We start from the raw sequence: 13,457 nt of genomic DNA, 5'->3' as shown, positions 1-13,457 counted from the left end.
CCGGGCCGATGATGGGTGGCGTGGTATTCTTATTAGTCTATCACTTTAAAACTAGGAACGTCTATCACAGATAGCCCTCGAGTTCCTTTGCTCGAATTTAAACAAACAGTCACATCTTGATTGCTATTTTGTTTGCCCATACCAACCTTCACTTTCGCGTGAAGAATAAACGACCTGTAATAAGATATTCTTCTTGTGTGGTTGAAAATATTAACCTTTCACTTCGTTCCTCATTAAGTCAAAAATTCTGATCATTTTACAAAAGCTTGTAGCTTCAGGTCAAATATAATGACGCAAGCTTTGTTTGGGTTATGAAGTTAAAAAATGTGTGGGTGGATGTTATGATAAATAACGCAAAAATCATAATTTTCACACAATTTATTTATAACATAATTCATCATCAAGAGTTATGTAAAAGCTTTTAGAACTCCATATTATTACAGTATTCATTATTACCTCACCAAAAGTTTTGTATTAAGCATCAAAAACTTAATATGTATATACTTAAAACATGGTATAACACTGTGTGATAGTCAAGGTAACTTTGCAGAAAGAAGTAGCAGCCAAAGTAGTGGCAGTAGGTGTGCTTTCTGTTATCCACTTTCAACCCCCACCCCTTAATGTCCTTACACAGTATTTCACATGATCAATTAATTAACAGTCAATGGCCACAGAAGGGTCTTACAGGCCGAAGTTGAAACGCCACAGGTCAAAGTAGGAAATGAATATAACTCAAGAAATGGCTTTTCATATCAGCCTTATGGTGGCTCTTGGAGTAGAAACTTCAGCTGAGTATATACATGATTGCAATAGAGCCAGCCATTTTTTCTTTGCATTCCTACGTGGTGTGTACTAGCACACACTCTGAGATATATATTTATAAGACGTTTGTGTGCCCTCCCCTTACACTGTATGTTATGTTATAGAAAGTTTAATAAAAAGATTTTGTGTAAGGATGTGGCGCCATCTATGACTAGTTAATTTACGTCAAAGATAAAAAATAACAATAAGAGCAATAATAGAAGTGGAGGTAGTTGTGAAACACCTAATAACATGCCCTTTGTACCAACCTATTATCTCACAAAGTTCGGTTGAGATTGGCCAAGTGAACTAGGAGTAGTTAGATAACAGACAAACAGACAGACATAGATTTTTGTGCTTTATGTATATAAAAGATGAAACAAATAGATATTGAAATTGGCCTAGTGACCTAGGAGTAGTTCGATAACAGACAGACAGACAGACATAGATTTTTGTGCTTTGTGTATATAAAAGATGAAGCAAATAGATACCAATACTGCAGTCACTTGTGTGAATATTGTCAAACCATTGTAATAACATTTTGTTTTGTATAAAGTGAAGGTAGGTTCTATTTACTGTAAAAATAGAAATATAATAATATTTTATATTTTTCATCCCCTCTTGAAAATTTTCCATCATCTTTTTTGTGGTCACAGCTGCAGTTTGGGAATAATTACCTATTTAATAAGGTAGTTTGATCAAGTTATCTTCTGTTAATAGTTGCTTTAAGTTTTGAAGAAGTGGTATGTACCTATATATAATTTCTTGTATTCAGTCATAATTAGATACAGGAAGGCTAACAAGCCATACCTAAACATCATTTCATAATGGTTTCTTCTATGACCAACTTGTTGAGCTATGACATATGTTATGACACTCTGAATAGTAAATATTAAAGATTTTTGCCATTTGATTTCAGTGCAGTAACTGTTTAAGAAGATGGCAGTTAATCTCATAGCATTTTTTTTTTAGATGAACCTTGATGTTTTATAATGTGAAAGTGGCATTAGGAACTTCATCTATAATGATACAAAGTAAGAAATCATAAGGCAGAGGCCTTGCTAAGATAATTCATAGTAGTGACAGAGATATCCATCAACTACTTCTGAATAAAATCTTAACTTGATGATCTTAATATCTTGATAAATTCAGTATAACAAAAATCTCTATATCCCTGATGTTCATAGCTATCATTGCTTACCAGTAGTCAGCACATTTTTATTCTTTAAGTTCAAAGCTCTTGGAAATCTTCATATCCAACAATTAGGTAAATGAAATTGTAGAATGCAGTCAATTTCTAAGATGCAGACTTAAATACAAAAAGTATTTTCAGATTGTTTAAACGCATATAACCTTTGCAACTAAAACAGTCTGGAAACTAACAAGTAATATGCACTTTGAATCCACTTGTGTAAGAGAGATTTAACAAGAACAGCTTATGCTTTTTTCTTACTTGGTGTTTTTTTTTGGGTGCATTAGGTCATCATACAACTAGAAAGAATAGTCCACTGAGAACTCAGTTAGGTGTAACAGGCTTCTCCCTGCAATCATGTTTTGTATATCATAAAGCTTGAAATGTTTAAATGTTGATATTTTTTTTCGACTCATTTTAATTAAGTTTTGAGGATGGAATAGTCGAGATGGACCAATAGGTCCCATGTTATCCCAAAATATTATGTTATGTTAAGTGCACTTAAGTCACATTAATACTTGTGTATAAATGTACTTTCAAAATAGTACAATTTTGAACTCACTGACATCAATGAGTATAATAGAATGATAATATTTTATTTTCATACATTTCAAAATTTTCTTTTTTGGGACTTGTTAAATATAAAGAAAATTATATTTGTGTTTAGTCTATGAAAGTAGTACATTAAATTGGGACATTTGCTTATTTCTGAGAAATCGTTATTCTAAACTATCTATTAGGATGAAGCAAGAAGAGCTCAGATATTTGCAGGAGCCAAAGAGAAGATGATGAAGATGAGAAAAGAAAAAGAACAAGAAGAGTACAGGTACACAGATAACTTAATTATTGGTGTGTAAAAAAGTACAAAATAGATATATTCTTTCTTAAAGATACAGCAATACTATTTCATGGTAAAGCAGTCCCAGTTGTCATAAGCTTAGTTGTAGAAGTATAGGATTCTTAAATGATACAATAAACAACTTGAATTCTATATACTCTTTCTTTTTACCCAACAAACCCCATATATCAAACAACTAAGACCTCCATTTCCAGCAGTAGCTTGGCTTATTCATCATAACAGTTCACTCTGAGCTGATCAGTTAGAATTTCAAAATCTGTGAATGTCTGATCGAAAAATACTTTTTTTTTCTGTTTTGTTAAAGTTACAGGCATAAGATTTATGATTCCAAAACTGTGTTGTTGTGTGAGCTACCTTCTCCTAAGTATTATTCAATGCATGCATTAGCCAGAAAACTGTATGTTTTACATGTTGGGTACATTATACTAAAACTGATGCCAAAACTGTGTTGTTGTGTGAGCTACATTCTCCCAAGTATTATTCAATGCATGCATTAGCCAGAAAACTGTATGTTTTACATGTTGGGTACATTATACTAAAATGACTTGTATAGTGAAAAACAGCAAGTCACGTGATAACCATACCCAATATTAAGTCGCAATGAAATGGCATGTATCAAAACTACATTTTACTTTGTGTGATACTACCAAAAAATTGATTGTTATTGGGAATGGTATCCAACAGCCCTTTCTGACTCAAAATATTCTTACACTCAGATCATAGAGGTGTGCTCAGATCAGGGATTAAGAGTTTATATGATAGGGATATCCCTTGTATTTAATAACATTGGAAAGAAAAAAGAACATGGATCAACTTGGGGCACCAGTTTCATCCAGAAAGAGGTCTTGCAGTAAATTGTACCCCAGCTGTGGTAAGCAAACTGTGGCTTCTTGTAACAGATGAGAATCCACAAATAAAAAGGTAAGTGACAAAAGTCATCCAAGTGCCCCAGGCAACAGTACGCAACATAATCAAGAGGGATCTTCATCTGGAAATGAGGCTAATAGGGTAGATGTTAACCAAGATAAGGCTTCCAGTCGTATCTCCCACTTAATTTCACATACATGAAGCAGATGGAGAATGATTTTTGTGTCATCAGACTGCTGAATTGGATGCTGGGAAACTGTTGTCTTCGTACACTAAATGGATTACAGAAAACAATCAAGGAGGAGTGATGTGCTTTGGATATGACAATATTGCAGAAAAACCTTTAGCTATGTAAACTGCAGGACTTTTGTCAAAATACACAGTCATCAGATAGAGCATGACCAGATGTGACATAATATAATGTACTAAGCCCTTTGTAGATCACAAAATTAAGTCTCATTCACAATTTTCAATCTTTCAATAAGTGCCTTTATGGGAGAAACTATTGGTGAAATACCACTCTTAAAAACCTTTATTTGTGGAAAACACAAGTGTGAATTTCTTGGCTATTAGTGTAAACTCAAGCCTGAGTTGTGTATCCAAAAGTAATAGTAATAGGGGGAACTGTAACAAAAATGATGACACACAACCGTAAATTGTGCTAAATGTGCTAAAAACATTAATGACTGATACTAAGTGCCTAGAGAATTAATATAAAAACTGTTACTTATATTTGATCAACCTTAATATATTTAGAGAATTGACTTAAAACTGAAAAAAGCCTTTGTGTTAAAAAGGAATTTTTTGTCTTAAACATATAATAAATCCAGTTATTAAATAGCTGATAAATAAAATTTAAATATAAAAAATTGACTATAGTAACCTACTAGTTAATAGGTAGTACAAGGGTTGATTTAAAAAATTCATGGGTTGACCTTTTAGTTGAAGCAGTTGATTATTCTGAATCAGTTCTAATTCCTTTTGTTTTTATAAACTTGTATGATCTTTTGAAATAAAATATTGTTTGCATTCTAACCAAATCCACATCTATACATGATTGTAGAAAAAAGCTGGAACAAAAAGAAAAGATGATAGAGTTGTTAGTTTCACACCTTGGAAAGAAATTTCAAAAGGAGGAAGATTTTTTCGAAAAGAGTAAAGCAGAAATAGAAAAACAGCAACAGGAACTAGAAAGAAGAAAAGCTGAAGAAAGAAAGAAAATTACTGAGGAAATTCTGAAAAGTCATCAGCAACAGGTATGTCATTCTATTAGGTTTTTGTGTAAATTTAACTTTAACATGTTAATCTGATAAATATGCTACTTGTATGAATAAATGTTAAGTTTATAAGGATATGACATGATATATTTAATACGATTTGGTATATTAAAAGTTTGAAAAGGTCTTAATTGGTTTCTAGTCATTGCAAGGTATGATAGTTTAATAAATTGGGAAGTAAATTCCCTTTTGTGTATGAGAGAAAATGGACATTACCATTTTAAATTATGATAGTTTTATAAAATATTAAAGTGGGTAGTTTACTAAATTTTAAAGATTAACCTGATTTATTTAATTATAGGATCCCTAATAACAAATGAGTTGCAGAAAAAGATTGTAAACATAAATACCTTCAATATACCGTTTAATCCTACTACTGACTACTGGGATTTCCTATATATTTTACATAGACAATTAGTGACTTAACTCAATCTTTTGTTAAGGTCTTTACACTAGATGTTGTGACAGACAAAAACATAAACAATGTGCAAACAAATCAGTAGTTTAAGGGTTAAGTTGGCTAGGCCTCATGAAGCATTGGGATCATGATTGAAAGCATGGTTAACAGTGAAGGTATCTAATTAACAAGTTAATACTATCTACCCTTCTAGAGTTTCTGATTCTGTGATTCATTAAAAATTATAACACACTTTGTAATTATATTTCATTCTAATTGGAATTTTAGTGACTAGTTATTCAAAATTAAATGTTATAATAACAAAGTTAGACTACAACTATACATCTTAATCTGCACAACTAAAGATAAGTCTCAATAATATTTTATATTAATTTATCATAACTATAGTTGGACCAATAAGCTTGCTTGTATTACTGGTAATTGCAGAATATAAATTTCTGGTTGTGATTTCCCTAATAATATATTTTTGTTGATGATTTTCTTTGCTGTTAAGTGAGTCATATGAAACAATGTGCTAGATTTTTCTGATTTAACACAGTATAGTTAATAATCTGCAATTTTTTTTTTCCATGCAAGTAGCATAGCAGCCTGTGCATTCTAAAATTTTGTACATTTTCACTGGAGGTGTCACACTAAAATTCTTGGAGTTTTATGCAGATCTAAAATATCAGCATTTAAACACAATCCAAAAACTTTCCTTTAGTTATGCTAGTGATTATCATGAAACTAGCTATTAATGGAACAGTTTCCAACTTCTCTCTTGAGAAAAAAGATGCAATTAATAACAAATACACTAAAGTGGTGCATTATTTATTCTATTGAATGGCTAACTGTAATATTTAGCAAAGTAAGGCCAAATTTAATACACACATAGTTTAATAATTTATTCTCCAAGTGGATTTATCTGTGAATGGGAATAATGATAAACTATAAGGAGAAAAATGTGTACCCTTTTTTAATCCCTAAAACATATTTGTATAATTTACATAGATTTCTAAAAAGTTCCTGAGAAAAAAATTGCATGTTCATTTCCATTATTTGATAATAAATGAACTTGATAAAATTACACTTTATGTAAACATGAATATCTGAAAATATTGTAATAATGTTTTGACACAAAAGCAAAATACTTGAAAAGATTATATGATTTTAACTAGTTTAAAAAGTATATTGTACAAAGAAAGTAAGTACTCATTGAAATTTTAAAAAGTTTCAGCATAACTCTGTAACTGTGTTTATACATTTGTGATAAATGTTCATTAAGGTTAAAGATATTTTCACCCTAGGCTCAAGAGAAGAAGCAAAAGTTTGAACAAGAGAAGTTGATTGAGTTGGAGGACATGTATCAGCGGGAGGAAGCTGCAAAGCTCTTTCATCGTACCCAACAAGATCAGAAACAAAGAAGATTGAATGCTGCACATAACTGTGAAGACTTCCAAAAGCAACAAGCTGTATGTTACATTATTTTTGTATATTACAATTTATTACTTTAATTTTGTTTGTTGTAAAGCCATTTTGATAAAGGTTTTTTTTAGCAATTTTAAACATTAATTAACTTGCGTATATATGTATATATATAATGCTTAGCTTGTCAGTTTCTTGCTCATTTTATCATTATATATTTCTCAGTATGTCAGTTTTGTGTAGTTGTTTTAGTTCTGCTTATTATTGATTAGTGTGTCAGCTCCATATAATTGTTATAGATGTAATTTTCTAATGCAGTATGACAGATTCTTAAAATAAAGAAGTTTAGCTCAATTTTTTCATAATGGTTAAACTGGTGATTAATATTAGTAATAATACATATTACCTTTTCTGTGTATAACAGTTACTTAAACTTTAAGCTACACCTAATATAAGAAGATATCACCAACTTTCTTGTCTACTGCATCCTGTTCTATGTTGCTGTTCTGTAATAACAGCCACTATGTGTACTGATGTATAGTTCTATTATAACTTTCAGTTGTTGTTGATAAGATCAGTTAAACTAATTTGAATTTATTTTCTCACTTATTTCTCACTTGAATGCTTGTAATTTCTAGTATTTTAGTTTATTGCAGACTGTATTTGTTAAGTTTGTCTCATTTGTTTCCTGAACTTATTGCATACTTGATTCTTGAATGAGTTTTTAATTTTTTGTCACTTTACAGACTTGATGGAAAAATTAGTTTGTATCTTTGTCATTTTAACATATGTTATGGCTTTGATGGCAAAATTAGCTTATATTTTTTGTCACTATACCTTATTACACGTGATTGTTGAATTAGTTTGTATTTCTTTTGTCACTTTACTTGTTACAGACATGATGGTTAAATTAGTTTGTATTTCTTTTGTCACATACTTGTTACAGACATGATGGTTAAATTAGTTTGTATTTCTTTTGTCACTTTACTTGTTACAGACATGATGGTTAAATTAGTTTGTATTTCTTTTGTCACTTTACTTGTTACAGACATGATGGTTAAATAGTTTGTATTTTTTGTCACCTTACTTGTTACAGACATGATGGTTAAATAGTTTATATTTCTTTTGTCACTTGTTACAAACATGATGGTTAAATTAGTTTGTATTTTTCGCTAATTTAATCTATTATAGACTTGATGGTTAAATTAATTTGTATTCTTCTTATCACTTTAAACTTGCTGAAGATGTGATTGTTGAATTAGCTTATATTTCTTTTGTCGCTATAATTTGTAATAAAATTGATAGTTAAATTAATTGGTTATTGCCTTTGTTACTTTAACTAGTTGCAAGTGAGATGATTAAATTAGTTTGTATTCCTTTTGTCACTTAAACTGGTTGCACATGTGATTGTTAAATTATTTGGTATTTCTTTTGAAACTTTGACCTGATGAAGAGCTATTGCCCAAAACGTTGCAAATAAATATAAAGTTTTTGTCATAGATGTGTGTTTTACCGGTTTTGAACACTTTCTTTCATTATTTTTTCATGTCTTGCGGTCCTTTCTACTGTGTGTCTTTACTCTTTTTTTACCTGATCTATATGTAAAGTAGAGTTGCCAGTCTGTCTGTGTTGGCATGGCATCACAAGTTCTTGTGAAAAACTGGCTGAACAATTTTCCATAGAATGTAATAGAGGACTCAGGTGGACCTTTCCAAAGAACAATTTAAAATTAATAAGCAAGTGGATGAATATTTTGAATTTGAGCCCTCATTTGCAGCATTAAGGCGATAAAATTGAAATGTCTAGCCATTTCAATTTTACCACCTAAGTTCCACTAATGAAGGCCCAATTGAACCAAGATGTTGACAAGCAAAATATGTGAAACCTAAACTAAAATGAAAGTGATATTTAATGCTTTTTATAGCATGAGTACCTTTGCACTGGATAAACAGATCATGTGCTATAGATGAAAATACTGGAAGCACTGATAGCACTACTTTCTAAATCTGACACTGCCTAGCTGGTACCTTTGCTAGTAAAAGATAAAAATAAAAGCACTGATTAGTGTAACTAAATTAATCATTCAACTAACTGAAATTCGTTATTTTGCAAACATGTTAGAAAGAAAAATTGGAAACCAAAAAGGAACTACAAAAACAACAACTGGAAGATGACCTTAAACTTTATGAGCAGTTACATAAAGAAGAAGCAACTTTCCAGAACTATGCACAGGAATTGATTCGAGAGAGTGAGGCTAAAAACAGAAAAACCTTTCCGCTTTACCGTGCTGCCATGCCAGGGATTGGAGGAGGATTTGGTCCTGTATACAAAGAAAGAGGTGGTATTCGACCAAGTTACTTAGCCTCAAACCAAAGTGGAGCAGAAATGCCTCATTCTCAACCACCCGTATCTCCAGAGTTCTCCCAAACACAGACGTATGAAAGACTTGGGTTTATATGATAACACTGGTTTTTATCCAAGTCTTAACTCAGACGTATTGTTTGAGGTAATTTCACTAAGCTAGTCAAAGAAGTTAATCATTCTAATAGTTTTGTAGTTCTCTTATATTTTATACCTTATAAAATTTTTGTAATATTGAAACAAAAAACTTGCAACAAAACTGGTACTTTTGATAGGAATTTAAGGTATTGTATTTGTTGAAATTCATAGAAATATCATTCCATAAACAGATGAAAACATCAAAATGAATGGTATGATGGACAAGTTAATTAAAATTGGAATTTAAAAATAATGGATTTGCTTTCACTGTTCTCAAAATTTATATTTCATTAATTGAATGGGTACAACAGTTCTTAATATCATGGTGTTATTCATTTTTCTGTAGTCGTGAGGATGTATCTAATTAAAATTACCTAGTTTGCACAAAATTACCTGTGTAAAAGTCAATTATCAGATATGTTTTGAATAATTTTAATTTATTAGTAAAGTGAAATGTGTGTTACTGTTCCTTACATTAAAATAAAACTACATAGTAGATTACACATATAGCTTTGTTCAGTGTAAAGAATTGGAGAATTAGATACACAAAACATTTGGTACAGTATGGAAATATTATAACAAAGCAGGAAAAAAACTGAAGTTCTTATAAGTATACATTTTTGTTTATATACCTGAAATATAATGTTTCTGTACTATCTAGAACTTTTAACTGTTCCTCTGATGTAATATAATACTGTTCCTTATAAAAGGTTAATTTGATCATCACAATTGGAAAAATAATGTATTTAATTTTTTCATCACTAGTAAATAATATATCCTTATTCAATTATATTAAGATAATTTTTTCAAACTTTTTGTATAAGTCTTCTGCATTTATAGCTGGCATTCTGGGAAACAGGATGTGAAGGGTCGTAAACTTCTGGTACTCCTCTAATTTATACAAAGATTACATACTACAATGATTGTTCAGTGGAATTGATACTTGTTTGAACCTGTTTCTGTATCATCACTCCATTGGGGTGTAGTTCATACTCAAGTTGAGGGAGTGGTGCAGGATTTTGTACAAGTTAGTATGAGTTGGGGTTTTACTGGCCTTTAATATGCACAATAGGAATGATTGTTGACATAAGTAATCTAGGGTTGTTGAATGTCACACTAGGAACTTTTGCTGTGACTTAATAGTGTGATATCATCATGACCTTGCTTCAGCCTTCATCTGATATAGGTGACTCTCTCTCCAGCTCCAGCAATCAGAGAAGTTCAATAAAAGATCATAAAAACTGACCAGCTGTAGTCAAGATCCTAGACTTTACTTTGAATAAAAATTTTGTTTTTATCTATTCAGGTGTATTTGCTTCTTTCTTTGCTGGTAATGTTTACGAAATATTTCCTAAATTTACTGCTTATTGCAAATTACATATAACTTACTACGTGGACGTAGAGTTTTATTCATTGAGTATAAGCACCATCTCACACTTAATTCGTGTTATAGAAAGCTATCAGTATACAACATCTTTTACCTGTGTAGCACCTTACGATAACAAATTTTCATTAACACTTTTACGGGAATATCACATTCCAGATTTCATATTGATATTAAAAACAATAAACAAAAAAATTATCAAAATATTACATACTATGTAATTACAATGCATGGTTAGGGCAGTTTTCTTAATAATGTCATATTAGGTGTTCTTAACAGAATAGTTAAGTCATAATTCTAATATGGTTATAAAACTGTTACAAGAAAATATCGGTGGTGTTGACTATAGCTGCCTTTCCTCTAGCCTATCATTTCTAAATTAGGGATGGCTAGCGCAGATAACTGCCAAGTAGCCTTGCACGAAACTGAACGAACAAACAAATACAAACCTTTCACAATTACATCATTTAAATATGGAAATATACAAAAAGGAACATAAATCGGGACAGGTATGAAAAGGCTTGGATACATATAACACAAGTTAACATTTAAGAGAAGGGGAACCACTAACTGTTGATCGTACAAGAATAGAAAATGAATGAAATAGAATTTAACAGAACCAGTTAAAACAACGTATGAGAATAAGCAATTGAACTTAATGAGAGCAAAGAATCGGAACCAAATCAAAAATCTATATAATAATAATAATAAAACAAAATATTACAGCACAAAAAACAAATACTACCCTTCAAGTATAAACGCGCGTACAACACAAAGTTAGCTGATTGATATACGTAAAAAGAACATCACGATATATATTTATTTATAAAACCTAGGTCTAAGTTTACACACAAAAAAAATACATTGAAACATTATAAAATGATAAGAGCAAATTCAATATTAAATGTGAATATTAAAAATAAATGTTTAAAAATGTCACCTCCTTCTAGCTGCAATCTGTCGATAAAGTTCGGTAACCTGTATCAGCTTTTCTTGCAAAGTCGTCCTGTGTCTGGCGGAATAACTTTTTGGATTCAAAGCTGTTCCTACAGCAATGTTGCCAGCTTGGAGGTGGTGATGGTCGATGCTCAGTTTTCCAAAACTTCCTAAAGGTCTTTTTTTTTGATGCTGTTTAAATGTCTAGTTCTGCTGACATAGTGTGAAAACGAAACACCTAAACCACCGAAAGATGAAGTCAAAAGCATGTGCCCCTTTGAGAAAACTTCAGACAGTTCAGGGAAGTCATAAGATGAGCTGAAATTCGTCTTCTTTAACATCTCGTTTTCGCTCTCATCCTTCGAAAGTAAGCTAATGTGCGATAAGTGGAAACCAGAAGGAGGCGTCCCACGTCCATTGGTGTTAGAGCTAGTGAAGCATCTGTAGTTGCAAACGTAATCATGAGAGGAATCTAATCCTTGAGCTTAATGGTGGGAGACTAACATTAATATTGAGTATGTCTTCCAGTATGTACGTAAAAAAGTAACTTTCAAAACTTAAAGAAAAATTACAAGTAAGCTTTAATACTTTTACCTGCTCTGTTAAATAATACCATCACTGGTTAACTTAACCAGAGAAAAGTCAAGAGTTCAGATTTCAATGTAGGATGGTGACTGACAAAACCACATTCCAACCACACATTGTAGTTTCCATTACTACCAGTTCATGGTTGAATGTGCAGATTTCACACTAGCTTAAACGAGGTGCACCGTGATGTACCAATTTTGGCAACTTTATATACCACTCTTAAAATTATACCACTTGCATGTACGCCGAAATACGGTGGTTGGGTGATGTTCTCCCTGCAAGTGAATTGCCTATTTTTTCAGGTAAAGTGGCACAAGAAAAGAAAAAGGACAATTGTAGTCCAATAGCAAGCAGTCTACAGTTGTATCACCGCCTGTATGATGCAGTACCACCCACACTGTTGCTTCACTTATCGGCGATTAAAAGAGTTGTCGACTTTTCTTTCTTGACACCAGGGGACACGACAGAGAGCAGCACTCAAGTTGACTTTATTGCTTTCTCACCTATACGTGTGTGACTAAAATTAAAAAGACAAGCTAAACTTAGCATCGTTTATTGTTACGTATCACGACTGAAAAATCTACTTTCTTATGTTCTGAAAGATATCCTGAAATTTTTAACTTTAACCAAACAAAACTACTATTTTCTCCGATGTACGTTGTAGCTACCAAAGTCCACTTTCTTGAGCTGACTTAGTACTATACAGGAAAGAAAGTCATACAAATAATAACGTTTCTTTGTCTATCCCATTGTGCACTTTCTTCAATTAACTTATAACTTTATTTTCTAAATAATGCGATTTCTTGAATGTCTACCATATTTATGTATGCACATTTTTATATCTATGCAATATCCACACACAGATATTGCTTGGTAGGAGATTTAAACACAACAGGAGAACAGTTCCAATGATGAACATTTTCATTGCCAGGCTTGTGCAGAAAAAGAATATTCAACACTATCGCTCTGTAATTCTTTCTAGTGAAAATCACAATTAGTTCATGATGAGATTATGGATCTTTTATACACTATTCTGCTGTTTTTTGTTCATCTATCTGTCTTTACTGCTTATATAGATACAAACAAATACCATTAAGCAAAGTTGATAGTTACTTTAGAGCAGGGGTCACCAAACTTTTTTTCACAGCGGGCCAGAGAACTGAAAGAATGACGAGCGCGGGCCGCATAACCATTTTGTTCAATACAATACAGTGAATACACAAAAAAATAAA

General features: G+C 31.6%; 1 protein-coding gene across 1 annotated transcript in view; it reads left to right on the top strand.

Annotated features, from left to right (window-relative positions):
* The window catches only part of LOC106463305 (coiled-coil domain-containing protein 173-like), a 29,665-nt gene extending 19,047 nt beyond the window's left edge, over positions 1-10,618 (top strand). Inside the window, exons 6-9 of the mRNA XM_022390768.1 lie at positions 2,734-2,819; positions 4,783-4,975; positions 6,701-6,865; positions 8,940-10,618. Coding sequence (XP_022246476.1) covers positions 2,734-2,819; positions 4,783-4,975; positions 6,701-6,865; positions 8,940-9,278 — 783 coding nt within the window. The 3' untranslated portion in view covers positions 9,279-10,618. The remainder of the gene's footprint in view (positions 1-2,733; positions 2,820-4,782; positions 4,976-6,700; positions 6,866-8,939) is intronic.
* The last annotated feature ends 2,839 nt before the right edge of the window (positions 10,619-13,457 follow it).

The sequence above is a fragment of the Limulus polyphemus genome, unplaced genomic scaffold (assembly GCF_000517525.1).
Source record: "Limulus polyphemus unplaced genomic scaffold, Limulus_polyphemus-2.1.2 Scaffold1373, whole genome shotgun sequence".
NCBI lineage: Eukaryota > Metazoa > Arthropoda > Merostomata > Xiphosura > Limulidae > Limulus > Limulus polyphemus.
This window is presented reverse-complemented; position numbering and strand designations above follow the sequence as displayed.